At 49.2% G+C, this 23,991-nt stretch overlaps 2 protein-coding genes across 3 annotated transcripts; both read left to right on the top strand.

Annotated features, from left to right (window-relative positions):
• Positions 1-14,481: 14,481 nt before the first annotated feature.
• Positions 14,482-18,565, top strand: LOC147869494 (cation transporter HKT1;3-like). Of its 2 annotated transcripts, XM_087330081.1 has the most exons (4): positions 14,482-14,687; positions 14,718-16,112; positions 17,609-17,884; positions 18,204-18,565. In XM_087330081.1, the coding sequence occupies exons 1-4, from the start codon at positions 14,485-14,487 to the stop codon at positions 18,412-18,414; spliced, it is 2,085 nt and encodes a 694-aa protein (XP_087186207.1). In that variant the 5' UTR covers positions 14,482-14,484; the 3' UTR covers positions 18,415-18,565. The 2 variants fall into 2 exon arrangements, with proteins under 2 accessions (XP_087186207.1, XP_087186203.1); XM_087330077.1 differs by having other exon boundaries at positions 14,482-16,112.
• Positions 18,566-20,992: 2,427 nt separating this feature from the next.
• LOC147869493 (putative pentatricopeptide repeat-containing protein At3g15130) lies at positions 20,993-23,295 on the top strand. The gene has a single exon (XM_087330072.1). It carries the CDS (start codon positions 21,128-21,130, stop codon positions 22,937-22,939), a length of 1,812 nt encoding a protein of 603 aa, XP_087186198.1. The 5' UTR covers positions 20,993-21,127; the 3' UTR covers positions 22,940-23,295.
• The last annotated feature ends 696 nt before the right edge of the window (positions 23,296-23,991 follow it).

Raw genomic sequence — 23,991 nt, 5'->3', positions numbered from 1 at the left:
GGAGAGAGACGCCCGGTCACGTATGAGCAAAGAAACACAGGGGCGTGGCCCGTCAACACAAAGACGCGAATGGACACAGAGACAGGGAGAGACAAGTGTTTGTATATTAATGAATAACAAGTACACAGCAGAACACGCGAGCGGCTACAACCGAACAGGCCGGCGAAATGGGGATAGGATGGAGGTGCTGCCGGAAGCACACGGTGTCGAGGTATTCCTCGCGGATGCGTGGAATGAGGCGGAACCTCGGGGGTCCTGTACCAAAGAGCGAGAGAGAAAGGGGAAGAACCCTCTACGTGCGAGCGTAGATCCACAGGGACACGACCCTTCGACGCAAAGACGCAAGTGGGACAACGACACAGAAAGACACGAATGTATGTATGTATTAACAAAGACAAACCACAAGAACACGAAGACAACAAAACACGAAGTCGGTTACAACCGAACAGGCCGGCGAACAGATGCCGATACCTGTTCGTAAACGCATAGAAAGACAGGAACAGGTTGGAGGTGCTGCCGGAAGCACTCGGGCATTCCTCAGAGCAGCGCGAGCCTCCCGAAACCTGCACAGAAGGAAGCTATGGTGTTTGCGAACCAGAGAGAGAGAGAGAGAAGCCTTCGCACGCAAACCGACAGCACTTCGTCCTCGACTCTCCGCGATCCCTCTACCCTCCTCGTCTCCCTCCTTTTATAGGCAAGGAAGGAGCCGTTTCCCCCTTTACTCCCTACCTACCGAATCTACCTAGGATCTCCTACGTACAACTTAAGGCGCACGTGCATGAAGAGTCGGTTTCTATGCTCAGGTGCACGGATTCCGCTCGTGGAGGGTTTTCTTCACGACATCCGCCCCCACCTAACCGCGCATCCACCGGCATGCGCCAAATTGTGTTGGGACGGAGAAAACCGGTCCAACCTTCATTCCCCGCCCGTCGGTTCTTCCTCGGTTTCGGATCGTTCGTCGTCCCGGTCCAGGTTAACCGGATCCGGCTCATTGTCGTGACGCTTCTTGAACGCTTTGATCCGCTTCCCAGCTACCGGTATCGCTATTCTTGTGCCGTCGAGTTCCGCCAGATGGTACGTCCCGTTGTCGTTGGCGCTTTGTACCACGTAAGGCCCGAACCACCTTCTTGCGAACTTCCGTGTCGCTCGGTGCTGGTTGTCGAGGCTGCTGTCGTAGACTAGCACCAAGTCGCCTTCCTTGATCCTCTTCGGTCGGAGGCGGTGCGTTCGGTCGAACCGGGCTTTGTTCCTCGTCCTTGCCACTCGAAGCTTTCCCGCGGCCTGCTCCACGTCCTCCGGTCTTCGCTCGAGCTATCGTATGCGCGCCGCCAACAGTTCCTCCCGGCTCATCTCGTCTCTCCAGTCCACGGTGGCCCAAGAGGAGATCGTGCGTTCCATCGGCATGATCGGCTTCTGCCCAAACATCAGCTCTGCCGGCATGAATCCGGTTACCGAGCTGTGCGTAGTTCGGTCCGCCCACAACGCGTAAGGCAACAGCTGCGGCCAGTTCCCGACTTGACCTCCGCATGCCCGAACCAACGCCTTGACGATCGGTCCGTGTCCGCGCTCTACCTTCCCATTCGCCTCCGGATTGTATGCAGTGGTAAGCGAGAGCTTGACTCCTAGCCGGTCGAACAGCTCCTCGGCCTCTTCGGCGTCCAACTCCCCGCGATCAGCCACGATCTTCCCGACGCACCCGTACCGGCATATCACGTCCTCAATCAGGAACCGACATACGGCCGCGGTCGTTTTGTTCTGAAGGGCTCGGCCTTCTACCTGGTTGGTCAGATCTTCCCGAGCCAGGACCAGATATCGCATCTGTCCTACTCCCATTGGCATCGTCACCAGATCTACCATCCATTTGAAGTGGATGGTCGGAGGGTACGTAGGGTGAAGCTCGTCCCGATGTCGGACTATGGAGTGCATCTGACAGCTCTCGCAAGTTGTCACGAACCGATGCACGTCCCGGTACAGTCCCGGCCACCAGTACTTCCCCTTTATCTTCTCGAACGTGGCCCACGTTCCACGGTGTCCAGCCCAAGGGCTGTCGTGGTAGGCCATCAACAGCTCCTCCTGTTCTTCCTTCATCGCTACCACCCGGAGCGGGACGCCGTTCCTCTTCTTCGGGTGCTTCCATAAGTATACGTCCCGGAGAAAGAATCAGTATGCTTTCTTCCGAATCCGGTTTGCCTCGTCCCTCGTCCATGACGCATACGGCGTCATCGTCCTCAAAAACCCACCGATCTGGAGCCACTCGATGTCGTACTTGCTCTCGTCGAAGTCGTTAAGTGCCGGAGTGCTCGTCCCATCGGCCGTTACGTATGCTGCCTCGAAGAAGTCCACGCCGACTTCTTCGTCCTCCGAAACCATGCCGCCCTCGTCATCAAACCTTGCCCTCGAAAGCATGTCGGCCATGGCGTTGTCCTTTCCGGAAATGTGCCGTATTTCCGGGTCCAGGGACTTGATGTACGCTATCCACCGGAGCATCGCCAGGTCCGGTGTCGCGCATCCGGAAACCATGCCGAGAATCGGCAGGAAATTCGTCTCGATAACCACTTCTGTCCCGATCAGGTAATCTTTGTCGGCCTTTACTGCCGAAACGATACCCCAGAGTTCGCGTTTAAGCTGGGCGTACCCTCGCTGTCGTTCACTGAGGACCTTAGCGCCGAATCGGATCGGGAACTGGGTGCCGTCCCCGTCTTCTTGGTTGACGACCCATCCGATCCCGGTCGGACTCGTATCCACCATTATGTATACCGGGGTACCCTTCTCGTAGACAGCCTTCCGGAGCGCCGGTGCTGCCGCAAGAGCTTCCTTCAGCTTCCGGACTGACTCCGTGTGCTCGCCTCGCCACTCGAATTTTCGCCCTTTCTTTAGCAACTCGTATAGCGGCTCCGCAACGTGGGCATAATGAGGGATCCATATGTGGTAGAACGCGCATGCCCCCAGGAACCTCCGAACTTCCGTAACCGAGCTACAATCGGTCTTCATCGCGGAGATGGCTTCTACCTTTGCCGGAGACGGCTTCCGGCCATAAGGTCCACATAGGTGTCCGACCACCAGGATTTCCGATTGCCCGAAGGCCGATTTCTCCCCGGAGAAGGTGAGCCTCGCATCCTCTAGCCTCTGTAGCACCTTCTCGCAGTCGTCGATGTGTGTCGCCACGAATCGCCGGCATCCGTCCGGCCCGACTGTCTCGTCCTTCTCCTCCACCGGGCACCCTTTGATAGGGATGTCGTCTAGAAACGGCATGGTGATGTCCGGGATGCAATCCCTCAGTACCTTGTTCATTGCATTCACCATGTGGGCCACCGAGTTGGTCCCTCCTTGTGGCAGGGTACACATTCGCACTAGGCCGAGGGGAGTTCGCATCGTCGTAATATCTCTGCTCTCCACGGCTAGCTGGAACTGGTCGTACCCCGAGTACAGATCACCGACCGAGTAAATCGACCTTCCGGCGAAGGCCTCCGCGAACTCGTCTATGGTCGGTCCGATTCCTGCGTTCCGAATGGTCACTCTGTTGACCGGCTGCAGGTCTTGAATGAAGCGCAACGTTCCGTTTTTCTTTGGTACGGTAAACCATCGGTTCGAGTATGGGGCACTCAACGGTTCGAGAATGCCCATATCGATTTTCTGCCTCAGTAGCTCCATCAACTCCGGGATGTGAGCTCTTGGTACCGGAATCGGCTTGAGATTCCACGGTACATGCGGTACCGTGAATATCACCATCGGCTCCACGATCGTCGGGTCTACGCACCCGATCTCTTCCGGTGAGAATGCGAAGGCTTTCCCGTGCCTTCCGAGCATCCTCCGAAACCGGTCTTCCTCCGCCGGCAGTAGGAACCCGCCCCCACCGATTTTGAGCTCCCGGAGCGTCCCGTCGGTGAAGGTGTGTCCTATGCAGGCCGGATCTCGTAAACTGGGGTCCGACGCAACCCCTCTGATCCGGGACTCGCTGCCCTCCGGTAAGGGTGCCGCGACCGGCCTTACCTTCCGGTCCACAGTCTTGTACTTCGTGCTAACTCGGGCCATCCGATCCGACTCAAGCCCCTGACCGAAGTCCGCGATGACTTCGTACATCTCTTCGGAACATACCGGTATCGTCCGGTCTTCGTTAAGGTCTTCTCCGGCTACCTTCCTCAGCATCCCCAAGGTGTCGTCGAAGGAGACCGCCTCCGCGGCTCCGCTGATTTCCTCGTCCGGGCCGAGAACTCCACACTCTCGAAGTCGCACTTCCGCCCTTGTCTTTTCTCGCCCATCGATGCCGACTATCATGCACCCTCCATTGCCGGAGAAGCAGAATTTTCTACCTATCGTACAAGGTTTCTTCGGTTTCGGTTCTATCGTACAGCTGTGGGGTCTTTCCCGAGTGTCCGGACTGTCTCGGCCCCACGCCTTGGCAGCCCTCTCTAAAAATCCTCCTGGTTCTCGCCACCGAGGGATTCGCGGTTCCTCTCGTGGTTCGGCCGCATCATCAGAAACTGAACCGAATGGCGCCCGTCCTGGCTTTTGACCCTCGCGTAGGCCGACCCGTTGTCCAGCTCTTTGGTCTCCATCCGCGCCGCCGTGATGTATGGTTCACCTAATATGACCGGGTGCGAGGACGTCTCCTGTACGAAGAAGTGTTGGTCGATCTCGACGTCGCCGATCTTGACTCGCACGTTCGGGCAAGCCCCGTGTAGTTCCTCGGTGGCGCGCGTCGCCGCCCGTATCTTCCACCCGTGCTTGGTGTTGATCGGCCACTTTCCCTTCTTATAGAAGTCCATGGACATCAGGTTTATTTCCGAACCATGGTCCACCAACGCCACCACCGGTTCCTGAACCTCTCCGATCTTTACCGGGGTCTCCGTGGTCGCTCGGGCCCAGTGTGGCCTCGAATAGTGGCTCTCCGCCCACTCATCTGCCAACGCCGAGTCGTCGATGTGCGTCGTCCGCACCTCTACCGGTCTTTCCGGATCCGTCTCCGTCGACAGCCTCTTCCGTTTCACCAAGTCTACAATGGAGTCGTGGAACTCCTTCTTGGCGATCCCTAACACCTCTCGCAATGACAGCTCCACTTTGCTGTCGAGGATCCGTTCTTCTAGGACCTTTCGTAGGTCCGTAGTCCTTTCTATCTCCGTCCCCAGTCGGTATCCGCCCTTCCTGGGGTTGTCTTGCGAGCTGGACCCGCCGGCATTGTTCCGTCGTTGCCCGAATCAGGTCTCGTACCGTTGTGAGGGCCCGACCGCTCCGGCTTTCCCCACTCGCTTGTCTTCTACCAGAGCCTCGTAGTTCCGGCAGGCGACTTCTACGAAGCCCGTCTTCTCCTCGACCGGATCGCTCCACCCGGTTATTTCCCGGACTCGTCTCTCAGCACGGTCCGTTTCGTCTTTCCTTGGTCGTGCGCCGGCAAGACCTTCCAGCATTGCCGACCAGAATCCGTCTTTGCCCTCCTTTCGGACCTCGCTGCCCCCGACCCGAATGCCGGCCGACACCGAGTAGTGGATGGCCTCCACGTGTCGGGCCGCTGCCTCTTCCATCAGTCTCTTCATACATCCTCGTCCGTCGTTTCGGTTTAGGGCCCTTCTGGTGTCGCCGGCGTGCACCCGGCCTTCCCACAGGTACACCACCCGGCTCCTCAACGCTTATGCGAAATCGCCGCAGTCCTTCCGGATGTGGCCGACCTCGTCGCACCACATGCACCTGTTCCCTACTGCCGGCCGTCGGTCGCGAGCCGGTTCGCCGCCTTCCCTTCGAGTCTGGGCGATCTAGAGATCCTTTATCGCCCGCGTCAACTCCTCCAGAGCTGCTCCTCCGGACGAGCCATAGACCATGCCAGTCGAAGCCGGACCGGTTTCGAGCCATTCCCGGGCTTCTTCCCTTCGTACTTGCGGCGCCGGTTCAAGCCTCCCGGGCTTCTTCCCTTCGTCCTCCTCAATGCGCGATCCTCTCCCTGCGTCTCCCTCTCCTTTATAGCGTCAAGAGGGGAGCCATCTCCCTCATTTACTTCCTACCTACCGAATCTAACTACCCCGGATCTCTCTCTGTACCTAATTCTCTATTATATACATTAAGAGCGTGCACACGTGAAGGGCCGGTTCCTGTGTGCTATTCACCGATTGCGCCAGGGGACGGTTTTCTTCACGACATCCGCCCCCACCTAACCGCGCATCCACCGGTATGCGCCAAAATTGGGTTCTGGTTGGAGAAAAACGGCCCGGGTTCCGGTTCCTCGTCCATTGGTTCGTCCTCCGCCTCGGACTGATCATCGTCGTTGTCCAGGCCTCTTAGATCCGGTTCGCCGTCGTGGCGCTTCTTCAACGCTTTGATCCGCTTTCCCGCCAATGGTATCGCCATCCTCGTACCGTCGAGTTCCGCCAGGTGATACATCCCGTTGTCGTTGGCGCCCGTTACCACGTAAGGCCCGAACCACCGCTTTGCAAACTTCCGTGTTGCTCGGTGCTGGTTGTCGAGGTTGCTGTCGTAGACTAGCACCCAGTCGCCTTCCTCGATTCTCTTTGGTCTGAGCTGGTGCGTTCGGTCGAACCGGGCTTTGTTCTTCATCCTCGCCGTCCGAAGTCTCTCCGCCGCTCGTTCCACGACCTCTGGCCTCCGCTCGAGCTGCCGTATACGCGCCGTTAGCAGTTCTTCCCGACTCATTTCATCACTCCAGTCTACTATCGCCCAAAAGGAGATCGTCCGTTCCATCGGCATGATCGGCTTCTGTCCGAACATGAGCTCTGACGGCATGAACCCGGTTACCGAACTGTGTGTTGTCCGGTCCGCCCACAAGGCGTAAGGTAACAGTCGTGGCCAATTCCCGACCTGGTCTCCGCATGCCTGGACTAGCGCTTTGACGATTGGCCCGTGCCCGCGCTCTACCTTCCCGTTTGCCTCCGGATTGTAGGTTATGGTGAGCGAGAGCTTGACCCCTAACCGGTTGAACAACTCCTCGGCCTCTTCGGCGTCCAACTCCCCGCGGTCAGCCACGATCTTTCCGATGCACCCGTACCGGCATATCACGTCCTCGATCAGGAACCGACACACGGCCGCGGTCGTTTTGTTCTGCAGGGCTCGGCCTTCCACCTGGTTCGTCAGGTCCTCCCAGGCCAGCACCAGATATCGCATCTGCCCTACGCCCATCGGCATCGTCACCAAATCTACCATCCATTTGAAGTGGGTGGCCGGAGGGTAAGTGGGGTGAAGCTCGTCCCGATGTCGGATTACGGAGTGCATCTGACAGCTCTCACAAGGTGTCACGAACCGATGCACGTCCCGGTATAGTCCCGGCCACCAGTACTTCCCCCTTAGCTTCTCGAACGTGGCCCACGTCCCACAGTGCCCAGCCCAGGGGCTGTCGTGGTAGGCCTTCAACAACTCCTCTTGTTCCTCCCCCATTGCCACTACTCGGAGTGGGATGCCGTTCCTCTTCTTCGGGTGCTTCCACAAGTATCCGTCCCGGAGAAAGAATCGGTACGCTTTCTTCCAGATCCGGTTGGCCTCGTCCTTTGTCCATGACGCGTCTAGCGTCATTGTCCTTAAGAATCCCCCAATCTGCAACCACTCCCCGTCGTACTTGCTCTGGTTGAAATCGTTAAGCGCCGGAGTGCTTTCCCCCTCCGTTGTTACGTAAGCCGCCTCGAAGAAGTCTACGCCGACTTCCTCGTCCTCCGAAACCATGTCGCCCTCGTCGTCGAATCTCGCCCTCGAAAGCATGTCGGCCATGGCATTGTCCTTCCCGGAAATGTGTCGTATTTCCGGATCCAGGGACTTGATGTACGCTATCCACCTGAGCATTGCCAGGTCCGGGGTCACGCATCCGAAAACCATGCCGAGGATCGGCAGGCAGTCCGTCTCGATAATTACCTCTGTCCCGATCAGATAGTCTTTATCGGCCTTTACTACCGAAACGATACCCCAGAGTTCGCGTTTAACCTCGGCGTATCCTCGTTGTCGCTCGCTGAGGACCTTCGCGCTGAACCGGATTGGGAACCGAATACCGTCCTCATCTTCTTGGTTGACGACCCAACCGATCCCAGTCGGACTTGTATCTACCGTTATGTAGATGGGGGTGTCTTTCTTGTAGACAGCCTTCCGGAGCGCCGGAGCTGCAGCAAGAGCCTCCTTCATTTTTCGTACTGACTCCGTATGCTCGACTCGCCACTCGAATTTTTGCCCCTTTTTCAGCAACCCGTATAGCAGCTCGGCAACGTGGGCGTAATGCGGGATCCATATGTGGTAGAACGTGCATGCTCCCAAGAACCTCCGTACCTCCGTGACCGAGTTATAGTCGGGCTTCATAGCGGAGATGGCTTCTACCTTGGCCGGAGACGGTTTTCGGCCATACGCCCCGCATAGATGCCCGACGACCATGATCTCCGATTGCCCGAAGGCCGATTTCTCCCCGGAGAAGGTGAGCCTCGCGTCCTCCAGCCTCTGCAGCACCCTCTCGCAGTCGTCAATGTGTGTCGTCACGAATTTCCGGCATCCGTCCGGTCCGATCGTTTCGTCCTTTTTCTCCACTGGACATCCCTTGATCGGGATGTCGTCCAAGAATGGCATGGTGATGTCCGGGATACAATCCCTCAGCACCTTGTTCATCACATTTACCATGTGGGCCACCGAGTTCGTCCCTCCTTGCGGCAGGGTGCACATCCGCACTAGGCCGAGAGGACTCCGCATCGTCGTAATGTCTCTGCTCTCTACAACTAGTTGGAACTCATCGTACCCCGAGTACAGATCACCGACCGAGTAGATCGACCTTCCGGCGAAGGCCTCCGCGAACTCGTCTATCAATGGTCCGATTCCCGCGTTCCGAATGGTCACTCTGTTGACCGGCTGCAAGTCTTGAATGAAGCGCAACGTCACGTTCTTCTTCGGTACAGTAAACCACTGGTTCGAGTACACCTTGGCAACCCTCTCTAAAAATCCTCTCGGTTCTCGCCACCGAGGGACTCGCGGTTTCGCTCGTGGTTGGGTCGTACCATCAGGAACTGGACCGAATGACGCTCGTCCTGGCTCTTGACCCTCGCGTAAGCCGACCCGTTGTCCAGCACCTTGGTCTCCATTCGCGCCGCCGTAATGTATGGTTCCCCCAGAATGACCGGGTGCGAGGACGTTTCCTGCACAAAGAAGTGATGGTCTATTTCGACGTCGCCGATCTTGACTCGCACGTTTGGGCAGGCCCGTGTAGTTCCTCGGTGGCTCGCGTCGCCGCCCATATCTTCCACCCGTGCTTAGTTTTGATCAGCCATTTCCCCTTTTTGTAGATGTCCATGGACATCAGGTTTATTTCCGAACTGTGGTCCACCAGTGCCACCACCGGTTCCTGAACATCTCCGATTTTCACCGGGGTTTCCGTGGTCGCTCGGGCCTAGTGTGGCCTCGAATAGTGGCTCTCCGCCCACTCGTCTTCCATCGCCATGTCCTCTATGTGCGTCGTCCGCACTTCCACTGGCCTGTCCGGTTCTACCTCCGTCGACAGCCTCTTCCTCTTCACCAAGTCCACGATGGAGTCGTGGAACTCCTTCTTGGCTATCCCGAGCACCTCTCGCAACGACAGTTCCACCTTGTTGTCGAGGATTCGTTCTTCCAGGACCTTTCGTAGGTCCGTGGTCTTTTCTATCTCCGTGCCCAACCGGTATCCGCCCTTCTTGTGGTTATCACGGGCACTAGACTCGCCGGCCTCGTTCCGTTTCGGCCCGAATCGGGTTTCGTATCTCTGTGAGGGTCCGGCCCCTCCGTTTTTACCTACCCGTTTGTCTTCAACCAGAGCCTCGTAGTTCTGCCAAGCTGCTTCGACGAAACCCGTCTTTTCTTCGACTGGGTCACTCCACCCAGTTACCCCCTGGACCCGCTTCTCCGCGCGGTCCGCCTCGTCTCTCTTCAGTCGGGCACCGACGAGGCCTTCCAGCACCGTCGGCCAGAATTCGACTTTGCTCTCCTTCCGGGCCCCGCTGCCCCCGACCCGAATATCGGCTGACGCTGAGTAGTGGACGGTCTCCGCGTGCCGGGCTGCCGCCTCTTCCATCAGCCTTTTCATTCCTCCTCTCCCGTCGTTTCGGTTCAGGGCCCTTCGGGTATCACTAGCGTGCACCCGACCTTCCCACAGGTACACTACCCGGCTTCTCAAAGCCTCCATAAAGTCCCCGCAGTCTTTCCGGATGTGGCCGACCTCGTCGCACCACATGCACCTACTCCTTGCCGAAGGCCGTCGGTCACGAGCCTAATCGCCGCCTTCCCTCCGAGCCTGGGCGATCTGGAGATCCTTTACCGCTTGTGTCAACTCCTCCAGAATTGTTCCCCCGGACGAGCCTCTGATTACGCCAGTCGAAGACGAACCGGTTTCGAGCCACTCCCAGGTCTCTTCCCTTCGTGCCTGCGGTATCGGTTCGAGCTTCCTTGCTGCGACAGGTCCCGCCCCGGTCGCCTCTGTATCAACCCACTCCCACCGTTTGTCAAAACGGCCGCAGACTCTCTTTACCGCGGCCCAGTCGGTCGTCAGCCCGTCTTCGGTTTCCAGTAAGGAGCCAACTTGCCCCCGATCCCATGTGTCAACCGATTTGTGTCCAAAACAGTCCGATCGAGTGCCGAAAGGCGCACAAAGCGTTCCTCAAACTCTCGGAGGAGTACCGACGCATTTCTTCCTTTGTTGGGGGACTCCACCCACTCCATGAAGCTCCGCTTCGAAAGTCGAAGCGCGTCATCCAGCCCGTATTTCTCCAGGAGCGGTCCTTCGAACTCTTCCCAGGTCCGGCTCTCCGCCCGGACCTCGAGCACCTCCGCATGGATGCCCGGCATCGCCACTCGAGGGAATCCGGCAAGACGCCTCTCTTCCGGAATATCCCTCATCAACATCTCCGCCCCGGTAGGACGCCAAATAACTCGTGGCATCCTTTCCACTGAACCGGTCGATCGTACCAACGATCGCCTCAATAGCCCTGTCAAGGGCGTCGGTGCCCTCGCGCGCGCTCACTATCCGGTCCACGGCCGAAGCCATGGCCTCTGCAAGATCCGACCCCCTCATCTTCTGCTCCTCTACCGCCTGTTTCACGTCGGGTTCACCAAAGATGTCGCGTTATTATGCGCGTGCGTGGAGAAACAAGGCGGGACCACCGGGGTCTTGAACCAAAGAGCAGGTGATAGAAGGGGAAAGAGAAGGAGAGAGACGCTCGGTCACGTATGAGCAAAGAAACACAGGGGCGTGGCCCGTCAACACAAAGACGCGAATGGACATAGAGACAAGGAGAGACAAGTGTTTGTATATTAATGAATAACAAGTACACAGCAGAACACGTGAGCGGCTACAACCGAACAGGCCGGCGAACAGATGTCGATGCCTGTTCGTCTGCGCACGAAATGGGGATAGGATGGAGGTGCTGCCGGAAGCACACGGGCGTTCCTCGAAGCAGCGCGAGCCTCCTGAAACCTGCAGAGAAGAGCAACAGAGAACAGACAGAGGAGAAGCGTTCGGTTCCGGTCCGACAGCACTTCGTCCTCCTCAATGCGCGATCCTCTCCCTGCGTCTCCCTCTCCTTTATAGCGTCAAGAGGGGAGCCGTCTCCCTCATTTACTTCCTACCTACCGAATCTAACTACCCCGGATCTCTCTCTGTACCTAATTCTCTATTATATACATTAAGAGCGCGCACACGTGAAGGGCTGGTTCCTGTGTGCTATTCACCGATTGCGCCAGGGGACGGTTTTCTTCACGACAACGTGACTCGACGTTTCTCTGCAGACGTCAAACTTAGATCTACGGGAAAAGGGTCATTTAGAGAGACGGACAGACATCGCACTTATGGCGGAAGGAGACACATCGTTCCTTTGTCTCTCCCTCTCGTTGGTTATTTCAATTCTTTCACTATCAATATAGGAAATATAAAAGGATTCAATTTATAGGCTTTTTTGTGTGTTTGGTTTTTCTGCATGGGAGACCATTCCTACAAAAGAATTGTTGAATATGCTATATTCCATGATTGGTCCTATTAGGAAAGAAGTTCCTCTATCGATATAACCTTAGCCTTCGACTAGATCAAGATCAACTATTGGTGGTTCAGTACGGGGGGGGGGGGGGGGGGGGATATAATCAAGTGGTAAGACAAAGGATTGCAAATCCTTGATCCCCCAAGTTGAGACTGGGTGTCGCCTACTAAAAGTCTAAGTGGTATTTGTAATTCATTGGTAGTGGCTTGGGAATGAGGTTAATTTACTATAGGCATGCGTTTGTGACATTCTGGTTTTGGAGGAGTTAACCTTCTGTATTCCACATAGGGAGAGATTTAGAGATGTCTTCTCTTGTTTGGATCTCACACGGTGGCTAACACATGAGCACAATCCATTGGACAACTTTGCGATTGGTGAAATATTTGATTTCTGACTATGTGCTTATTTTCATTACTTCTACCCTTGCGGGTGGAATTGTCATCGTCGCTAAATGCCTACTCTCTTTGTTGACCCATTTTACATCCTCAAAACCCCCTTTGAATGGGTTTGTTTATGTAACCGTCGTAGCAAGTTAAATGGGCCAATAGTTCTAGATCCCTAAGAACGGGTGATAAGTGTGTTTTTGTTTTTATATGCTATTCTAATCCTCAATAAAGGATCCTGCAAGATTGAAGGGCACTCTTGGATCCCCTCTAATAATTTATTCATAGATCTTCAAGTGTGTTCTTCAAGCACCTTGTCTATGCCGATGGATGTGGAATAACATTGATATTTATTTATCCTTTTTAAATACGTTTATCGTAAACACCACCCATTTTGTTAAGCGGAATCACGTTGACATTTATTTGTCTTTTTTAAGTACGTTTATCTTAAACACCACCCGTTATGTTAAGCTTACTTTAATGGTCAACTCTTTGTTCCCTAGTGGATTGTAAACCATCTTGATGTTTAGCATGGCAACAAAGTGTATTTGTTTTGAGAGGCTAATATAGAAAGCATTAAAACAAGGAAAAAACAAGTGTTTATTTTCATTAAAGATTCCCATCACCTATAAAAAAAACATATTTAGCATCCTTGATATGACAATATGATGGGATGAGAGGACATTCATCACAATTGTAATTTGTCTTATTCCACATCATTATTGGACGGTCATTTCCTTGGCAAAGAGGGTTTGACAAATTCATCTATGAACAAGATTTGTAAACTAATCCATATTAAAAAATTGGTGAACAGGTCACAAGGAAGATATCTAAAAAGTAGAAGCAAAGGACAAAATAAAATGATACATGTATGTGTCACATTGACAAAAGATTCAACAATGTACTTGTATCACTTTGTGTACCTCAACTCTATCATCGTTGATCTTCCCGTAGTGGACCAACAAATAATAACAATCGCTCAATCACAATGTTGTTGTATCCATTTGGGAACCTTTGGTCAATATTAGGGAAGAGTGTGAATATAAAAGTTTAGATGACTAGTAAATTTACATCTCCAAATCTTGATTGGATTTGTTCCTCAAGCAAATGTCAACTAACATATCTAATAACATGCCCAAGCAAAACAACGAAGAGATTTAACACGTCCATAACCTAGCAAGATATACAATTTATTTTTGTCATTCATGAGGTGAGGAAACTTCGATAAAATAAACACTATTAAGCATGGTCTTTGTTCTATTGACAGAACCTTGCATACAAATTCTATAGCTAATTTTAATGGTGTTAAGGAGAATATAGTTGGGAAACCAATTACCTAGGAACTAGGACAAACCCATATGGACAGTGGACCTATAACATGTGGGAACACATGGTCTGGGAGAGTTAGTTGCCAAGCTACATAAAGGGGACTAGTTGTAACCCCCCTTTTCGATGACATCTCAAGACACCATCGAGACTTTATATGGTGACTCGATGAGGGTAAGCAAGGTATCATATAGGATAATATTCAATGGTACAAGACACTAATGGTATTTTATGTCTGTCTCGTGTCTCGGGTCCATTGCTCGTGGGTAGTCAATGTGATTAAGCACTCCTAATATATTATTCTCCTTAATCTCTTTTTATTATTTTTATTATTTTTATTTTATCATTAGTTTGATCCCTAAGAATAGGGGTGTAGCTACTTTGGGTGGAGATTTGATGATCATGCATGCATGAGGAGGGGATTTCATTTAGTAAAAGTTGCGATTGATCACTTATCCAATTTGAAGTTATATGTTGAGAGTGAGAGAGGGGGATGTCCACATCGAGATCCGAGGGTAAAGGGTGGATGTGACCTTGAGAGTTGAGACTCACGCGTATGTTTGCTTTAGGGCATGAATGACTTACATACACATGAAAACCAAGCCCGATAATTGTGTAGACATATGTATGTATATAGACAGGTAGGTATTCAGCAGAGTCCGGTGAAAATGGTGGGTGGATAATCGAGATGCTTCCGTTTTGACATTGGGATTGGAGGTAGGTATGAAAATATATAGAGAGTAGACTAAGGCGCCAATCGCTTCTTCTTTCTTATGAGCCGTGTGCGGAGACGAGGAGTTATAGCAAAAGGAATGATTGGCAGGATGACCGGGCGGTGGCTGGGGTCGCTGGCAGGCCGCTGCCACGTGGCGCTCCCCGACTGGAGGGCCTGCCACGTGGCGCCATCAGGGGGGCGGGGGCGGCGGCAGCTGCTGCGCAGCACCACGTCCTTCCGCCGCCTCCACGTCACGTACTTCCTGTTCTTCTCTGGGGCGGGTGCGGTGGCGCTGTGGCTGTGGGCGCCGGCGCCGGCGCCGACCACGAGCGATGGGCCCATCGGTCCCCACGATCGCCTGCCGTTCGTCGACACCCTCTTCACCTCCGTCTCGGCGCTCACCGTCACCGGGCTGGGCACCATCCCAATGCATCGCTTCTCCGCACCCGCCCAGGCCTTCATCCTCCTCCTCATGATCCTCGGCAGCCAGGTCTTCACGTCCGCCATCCCGCTCTTCATCCGCGGCGCCGTCTCCACCCGCTCCATCTCCCGATTCTCCCTCTCCTCCCTCCCCAAGCCTTCCCAATCTCCCACGACTCCATTCTCCTTCACCTCGCTCTGGAAGAAGCATCTCGAATCTTCGGCTCCTTCCCAAAGGGCCGCTGGTCGTTTTGGATCCAGTTTAATTGGAGGAGGTGACCATGATGCCAGCTTATCTCCTGTTCCTCTGATGATGATGGAAGCAGCAGCGCATGCAGACCTGGAATCCAGGGAGCCGCAGGAGTTGGTTGATTCTCCGCTACCCCCGCCAGCCGCGAAGCTGGTGAGAAGAGCCGCTTCCATGCCACTCCTACCCAGCTTGAAATGGTTTCAACACATCAAATCCGCCGCCGGCCAGCCGCAGCCGCAGGAGCAGCCAACAAACCATAACCTACCATATTCTCCAGATGTCACGGCAGATCCGCTTTCTGCCGCCCATCAACCTAATCAGAACAATATGAGCAAAGGTGGGGAGCCTCCAGTAAGAGGGCTGATCGAGCAAGAGGCGTTGGTCATACTGAGCTGGGCGGTGAGCATGTACTTCATCGCGATGCAAGCGCTGGGCTTCCTCGTCTGTTTGGTGACCGTGTTGAGCAGCGAGAGGGCGAGGCGGATCCTACGAGAAAGGAACGTGAACCGGGCGTTCTTCGCGCTCTTCTCTACGGTCTCGGCATTCGCCAATGCGGGCTTCGCCCTGCTGGACGACAATCTGGTGCCGATGCAGCAGGAATCCGCGTTCCTGCTATGGATGTGTGTGTTGATCTTGATGGGGAACACTCTCTTTGCCCCTGCCATGAGAGGGGTGGTATGGGTGTTTTATAAGTTGGAAGGGGGTGCCCCCGCCGATGACGAAATAAACCCCGGGGACATCAAGACCAAGAAGAAGCTCCGCAGACGGGCGGCTTTGCACTATCTGCTCACCAGCCCGCGCCGGTGCTTCACTCACCTCTTCCCGAGGTCTGAGACGCTGTGGTTGCTCTTCAGTGTGGCTTTGTTGAGCACCATCCAATTGGTAGCCATTTGTGGGCTCGATTGGCATGGACCCGTGTTCGCTGGGCTCACGTCCGATGGCGATAAGTTCGTGAACGCCCTCTTCTCGTCCATCACCACTCGCAATGCAGGCCTGAATGTCGCCAATGTCACCGCCTTCTCTCCACCCACCCTCGTTCTACTGCTTGTCATGATGTGAGCTTCTTACCTCAATCACTCTCTAAAAACAAACACTTGCATGTGACTCCGTGGATTTCTTGCATGGAGAATCTCTTTGTGTGTGTATAGACTATAGTAAATATATAATGCATATATACATGTATGTATGTACGTATATGCATATTACCACTCAATACAAAGACTGCAATATATATTATACAGTCTTGTAATTGAGTGTTTAGAAATTATGGACATTTGGCCCTTTACCCCCATTGCCTCCTCACCCAGTGGATATAATACCAAAGACTTGTATTGTAGATGACACTCACCGCTGATCGCTGCCCAACCCATACTCCAAGATTGTAAATGGTGATCGAGATCGCTCATTCATATGTTATGATCAGACTATCATAACTACATGATTAATTGAATTACATGACATAAAAACATATACTGTAGAAGAACTCTTCATCTAGCAAAACTAGAGCACAGGACCTAGTATACCTTAGAGATCCTCCATCGTGTGCACCTTGATCCGCCTAATATGCAAGTATGCAAGCATGTTCATATATTGATAAACCTAAAGTTCCTTTTCCATTCTGTAGCGATCTAAATGGCAGTTGATTGTATGTTTCAAATATCTCCTCCTCCCGCCACACATTAAGAAGAACAAAAAAGACATTTGATCAAACCTTGACATTGCCCACTAGTTGGGTGACCAAGACCAGGACCAAGAAGGGACGGTGGCCATAGTCAAGTTACTAAACGATCAACGAACAAATCCAATGGAAGCCAACAAATAACGAAACTGGAACAACACAAATAGAGCGGGTCAAGGCAAAATCCCACTAAAGCAGAAATCGGCCAGCTTGCGAGATGAAATCTGGTAACGCAAAGGCCAAAAGGATGCAAAATAACAGGTGCTTAAAAAGTCCTCGGAGCTGAAGCAAACGAAAAGTCAGACTGAGCGGCCAAACCAGATGTATAAGCCGCCATGGTCGCAGCAACAAAGGCTAAATCAGTAGCAAGAATGGCCCATGCTACTTAACAAACAGCGGACAGAAAAAGAAAGAACTAAGCCGCCTACTGCGGATTCGATATAGAAGAGTAGTAGTTTTTGCATAAAGCAATGGCCACTTGAGCAATTCCATCGAGGGTGTCCATATGCTCATGAGTCATGACTATAAGCAAGAAAAAGCTATACAAATAAAATGCTATGAATACAAATTACAATGTCAAATTTTGTAGTTTGAACTTTGGATATTAAAACGTAGATATTCTAGATGTTATGGACATTTTACATTAGATACTCCCACAAAGCTCTATACAAAAAAGAAATGAAAGTAAACCATGGTGACTTTATTAGGAAACAACATCAATTAGGACCACCATTTTCCCTTTGGAGTAGAACAAAAAAAGTATCAATATATAAGAGTGTTGTTTTGATGTTATCCTTAGTATGAGGGGTGTTTGTTAATATTTCCGTTAGATATTTTAAGATGGGTATTGAAAGTGATCTTTCAAATTCACAGGTATATAGCTGTATATCCAGTTTATTTATCTCGAGAAAGGAGTAAAGAACAAGTGAATGGACGAATTATTAACTCAAAGGAAGTGATGGCTAATTCACAAGAAGGGATGATAACTACATCGACGGAGAAGATGATTAGAATATTTCGTGTGCTCCTAGCTCGTGATTCTCTCTACCTCGTCATTGCAACCTTTTGGATTTGCGTGACTGAGCGCAACTCCATCCAAGACGATCCTCTCAACTTCTCCATCTTTAATATTCTCTTTGAGATTATCAGGTATGCCCACTCTCAAGTTAACCATATGCTTCTATTTTGAATATTTATAGTTTTCTTAATTTTATCACCATGCCTCAATAGTTTAGTCAAAATTCATAAACTTCTGAACTCCAAGTCCTTAAATGATTCATTAATCCAAATATATAATTATCTTGCCAACAAATATTGGTGAAAAGTTCAAACAACTCTTTCTTTTTCACACTAGAGAACCTTTTTGTGCTATAACCTCTAACTCAAAGACTTCTTCTAACAATGTTTTTGTTGCAATAGTTGAGAGATAAATAAATAATATACTAACTCGTTGTATCATTGTGCATAGCGCATATGGAAATGTTGGACTCTCATTCGGATATAGTTGTGCCTTACAATTATCTTCATCAAAGGATACATGCGTGGATGTTCCCTATAGTTTCTCTGGAAAATGGAGTACTACGGGGAAAGTCATTCTCGTATGCGTAATGTTATTGGGTAGACATCGTGGGCTTCCCGATGATTTAGATTGGGCTATATCACTTCCCTCCTATAGTTGAATCACATGACATTAGTTTTGCAAACATTTATTGTTTCTTGTCTCTAATGGAAATATCTTTTTCCTTGTTGAATTGTTCATGCATGTGCATTTACGATATCCTCGATGTTAGGGAGATACAATTATCTATTTCTTCTTAAATGATTCATGCATGTGCCAGAGCTAGTACATGGGCACTTTGTTGAACTTAGTGACATTAATTAATTCATCCCTCTGATCATGCATGTGTTGGAGCCACTACATGGGCACTTTGTTGAACTCAATGACATTAATTAATTCATCCATCTAAAAAGTTCGAGCAAACCCCACAATAACAATCTAGCTCAACCCATTAAGAGAATAGCGAACTTCATTTGGACCATGTGAGAGAGAGAGAGAGAGAGAGAGAGAGAGTGAGTGAGTGTGTGTGTGTGTGTGTGTGTTAGTTTATATAGAGATTTGCATGTATGATTGTATGTGTTTATCTATTTGTGTGTGAATGTTTTCATGGGGAGGATGTCATAGTTATGAAAACATAGCTATAACATTTTGATGTGTCCATAAATTTCTTTTGTGTAGTAACTATTGCCTCTCATGACACTACACAATGTCATAGGATTTTGGGGGATTCAAACACATGAACTCCTTTGTACACGCCAAGGCCTTCAACACACAATTGTACACCTTGTCTTTCTTGTTCATAATACAATTCCTTTTCTTGATATTTTCCTTTTCTTCTTACTCCTTCCCCAATTCTAAATAGTTATTATTACGTGTGATAGATCAATAATTAATATTGGTGATTTCATGACTTGGAATTTTGAGGTTTCTTAGTATGGAGAGTTAGAAAGCATTACCGAAACCCATGAAATTTACCCTTAGAAGGGCAAAAATATAACTACATTGTTACTTCATAAGAGGAGCTTTTTTGTCTTTTACGTAAATATTGTTTATGTTAGAGGCTAATTTCCAAGTACTTGCATGTGAGGGAGAGAGGTTTGTGTGCACAAAAACAAGATAAAAAGGAAATAATATTGTCTTACGAGAGCAAACTATCCAAGTTTGAGGTAAACGACATGTATATTAGGTATTGATTATAAATCACAAGATGTGTACTCTTAGAAATCTCAAAACTCTAGAACATGATGCTCACCCATTGTATTCTCTGCTTGGATGCATCCTTACCTATAGGAGAGGGTGCATAGATATGGTTGCGACAACATTAATGATCAATATATGTACATGCATGCAAACTTCTTTATGATATTCATTAACATGTTGTTATGTCTGTTTAAGACAATTAGAGTAGCACAACATTCAAATATGGTTTGTGCATGTAGTATCAATATGCAAAATGCGAATAAGATGTTGACAAAATGTTGATATGTTGGGATGTCCTTCTAGATAGGATAGTGAGTGTAGAATGGGCTTTGTTATGTTAGATAATTTGTTATTTGGAAATTTATTTTGTTTTTTGATATCACTTTTTTTGTTGATCTATTTGGAGACGAAGTGTTTAAGTGACATCGAAGTCAATTGATTGTACGAACTTCAATTCATCCACTCTTCCCTCAATAATAAGTGCATCAATGTTCAACAGAAAACCCCCTTTACCATAAACAATTGGAAAGATAATTGCATGTACTACACAACCTATACAAGAACCTCAACATATATTAGCGGCAATGTTCTGAAGGGAGTATGTATTACCTTAATATGCCCCCCTTGGTCAACTTGGTCAAAGAGAATGAACAAAATATATAAAGGGAGTTGACCAAGTTGACCTTTATTGACGCATACTTGATTGATAGAAGAAATATAAGTGGACAAATTTTGCTACATTTCATTCATGTGTATTAAGAGAATTGACCTTATGAAACCCGCTTGACAAATAGAAGAAGATTGCAAGGAAGAAAGAAAAGAAAAATAAGCTAAATAATACCTCATATTTGTTGACTATGAAAACATAGTAGCCATTGCTATCTGTTTAGTTGTATACTTCACTACCTAACCATGTTGCACAAATTACTGAGATTGAAATCGAGCATATGAATGCAACAAAGTCAACATATTATGCGACATTAAACTAGCATTGCAATGTAATATGTATATATGTACTTGTGGCCATGGATTGAAAGCAAGCATACGAATGCAATAAAGTCAACATGTTATCCAAGGTTAAACTCAAATTGCAGACCGACATGTTATGCAATATGTACCCCTCAAGATGGGGGATGAATCTATCGTATAAAACAGGTGAGAACTGCACACACACATACACACATAGAGTAATTTGGACGACAAGGTGGTGGGTCTGAGGAGGGAGGGTTCTACGGGAAAGAGACGACCGAGAACGTTTGAACGGCCATTCATGGCATAAACAAAAACATGGGATCATTTGGGTTTGTTCCTTTAAGGCGATTGCCACATAGCAAACTAAGTATGTAAGTAATAAGAACACTATGGTGACATTAAGAGAACTGTTTCTAGCTTCTTCATTAATTAATTACTTGGGTTTGTAAGTTGTCTTCTGGTTTTATTTCTTATGTTGTCCCCCCCTCCCCTCTGTCTCTGCACAGGAGGTAGCCCGTCATCACCACGACTTCGGCCACGGGGTACATCTCATGTGCCTAACGCAGCCTAGCAGCAATAGCCGATCAGATGGGGAACCCTAATCTCCTCTCGACATGTAAATCTCACCCCACAGGGCTTCATTTCGTAGGTGCTGTTACGCCATGTCCTTAAACCGAGAGACTATATATTCTCTCCTAGAGGCATGTACAAGGCAGAAGAACGTTGCCTACGGCCGAAATGTGCTCGCCCATATGGCATGGATGGGTCTCGATTCTATGGGCGCTCTTACAGACCCTCTTATCCGCCTCCTCGGGTCCTCGGCTAGCTTATTCGAAGCCAATATTCTCTTTTGTAGGGTTGAAGACCCTAGTGTTTTCACATGGCATGCCATAATGACTTCGCACGTCATCCATGGTGAGTATTCTGCCGCCCTTTGTTTATATCAACGAATGTCACTCTATGGTACCGATCCCGACCAATATGTCTTCACCTGTGCTTTGAGAGCTTGTGCTAGCATGGGAGACTTGGAACAGGGGAAGTTGATGCACGATCAATTGATTAGATCCTTTTTCGATGCGGAGGTAGTGGTGCTTAACTCATTGGTTGACATGTATGCTAAATGCAAGTGCCTACATGATGCTTTCAAAGTGTTCTCGCACTCATTAGAACCCGACTTAATCTCATGGAGTACCATCATTGCAGCATATGCTCAACATGGGTATGCAGATAGAGCACTTGAACTCTTCCAAACAATGCAAGAACAAGGCATCAAACCAGATAGAGTGTCATATCTCTCCATCTTAAAAGCATGTTGTTGTGTTGGAGCCGTTAGCCTCGGGAAGGTAATGCACGATCAAATAATTAGTAGCGGCCATCAATCTGATGTTGCAGTGGGCAACACATTGATCGATATGTATATCAAGTGTGGGAGTTTGGAGGAGGCTCAGAAGGTTTTTGAACACTTACCCCAAAGAGATGTGGTGTCATGGGCGGCCATAATTGCTGGGTTTTCAGAACATGGCCGTGGATTCTTGGCCATTGATTGTTTTGAGAAAATGTGTGAGGAAGGTTTAGAACCTGATAGGGTCACCTTCTTGTTCCTTCTAAAAGCGTGTGGTAGTGTTGGGGCAGCAAGGAAGGGTAGGGTCATACATGAACATGTAGTTAGAAGTGCCCTAGACATGAATGTGGTGGTAGGAAGCACTATCATCGACATGTATGCAAAATGTGGCAGCTTTAAAGAAGCACATCGAGCTCTTAAGCTTTTACACAACAGGAATACGGTGTCATGGAATGCCTTAATTGGTGGCTATTCTGATCGTGGAAATTACAAAATGGCAATGCAGTGTCTGGAAAACATGTTAAAAGAGGGGTTGCATCCGACCGGTTCAACTTATACATCAATCCTCACAGCATGTAGTCACACAGGATATATCCAAGATGGGTACATGCATTTCGAAGCCATGACAAAAACGCATGCCATTGCACCTACTACAGACCATCTCTTTTGTGTTGTGGATCTTCTAAGCCGATCTGGACGATTACATGAAGCAAATGAGGTGCTAAGCTCAATTCCAGGTCCTAAAAAGGATGCAACTGGATGGATGTCTCTTCTCACAGCGTGTAGGAAATTCGGGAATGTGGAAGTTGGGAGGGAATGTTTCACTAAAATCAAGCATTTAGATCCTACCGATGGTTCTGCCTATATGCTCATGTCAAGTATATATGCTAATGCTCAAATGTGGAAGGAGTACAATGAAATCCAGGAGATGAGAAAATGTGCAATAGCATGGAAGAAACCTGGGCAGGCTTGGATTGAAATTGGACACAAAGTGTATGAATTTGTTGTGTGTGAGAATATGACCGTGATGATGGAGAATTACAGCTTGGATCCAAAACAATGTAGGTTGCGACGACTCATGAATGCTGAAGGCTATGTAGCAAATTTAGATGGAACGATAGAGATAAGGTAACAAGTGGGGCAAAATATATGTTTTCCTGTACAGTTGACTGACCACTAAACTTCTGTTTGTAGCATGCTTGCAGCATCAATCCATATTGTCATGACCATGTTGTTCTGCTCATTTGGTTGATGATTTTCAACCAATTGAAACACCGGTAAGAAGACTTGCAAAGCTTGTATTAATAAGGGGTCACCATCTGATAAAGCCAGGAATCATGGTATGCACAACTTTAAAAAGATGTGGCCTTTGATTCGCATCAATGTACCCAAACGAGAAAAAACATGTTTCACACAAGGGAAGAATTTATTTTTGTGTAAATATGTGTTGAAATTGGCACATAAAAAAGAAAACATTTCATTTAATGATTTTTGGTCTCAGTTCAAGCGAAAGAAGACAGCGAAAGAAGACATTACAATGTGTAAACATCTCGGCTTGATACATTATATAAGTGACTTTTGAACTAACCATTTATAGAAATGCAAAGATTTGAGTCTAAAGCAACAAGTTTAAACATTCATTATAAATAGTCTTCATGTTTTTTAGCTTGAAATCACATGTACTATCTTCATAACTCAATGAATAAATACCGTACCTCATCTTCATGACAAAACACTTAAACTATGTTCCCAACTCTAAACACCAATAGTGGATGACAAGGATTTGACAAAAGACCTTGAATCCTCAAGAGAGGAAATAATTGATTGAAGCCTCAATGCCTCATCCTAGTCATTTCGAGGTCTTCATGACTTCAATCATTGGAGTACAAGCATATCAATGTATTGAGTTGACAACCACATTATCCTCAAAAACCCTTAGTACACTTTTTTGTTCCTTAGTGAGTTCGATCATGACCGCCTCAACATGGGTGAATGAGCCCTCATAAATTAAGTGGCGTATCAATTGATCAAATTAGAAACCTAACGGTTTCCATGTTGTAAAAAAGACGAGCAATGTTGCATATTGATTTAATGACTCCAAAGTATCCATGAGTTTGACCTACCCAACCACAAGTTGGCAAGAACAACTCATCCTATTAATTTCATATTCCCACAAGTCTATGA

The sequence above is a fragment of the Azolla caroliniana genome, unplaced genomic scaffold, assembly GCF_043228905.1.
Source record: "Azolla caroliniana isolate FFs.n. ecotype wild unplaced genomic scaffold, voAzoCaro1.0.p SCAF_1, whole genome shotgun sequence".
In the NCBI taxonomy this organism is placed as follows: Eukaryota; Viridiplantae; Streptophyta; class Polypodiopsida; order Salviniales; family Salviniaceae; genus Azolla; species Azolla caroliniana.
The sequence above is the reverse complement of the archived record's forward strand: the minus strand, read 5'-3'. Positions and strand labels throughout refer to the sequence as shown.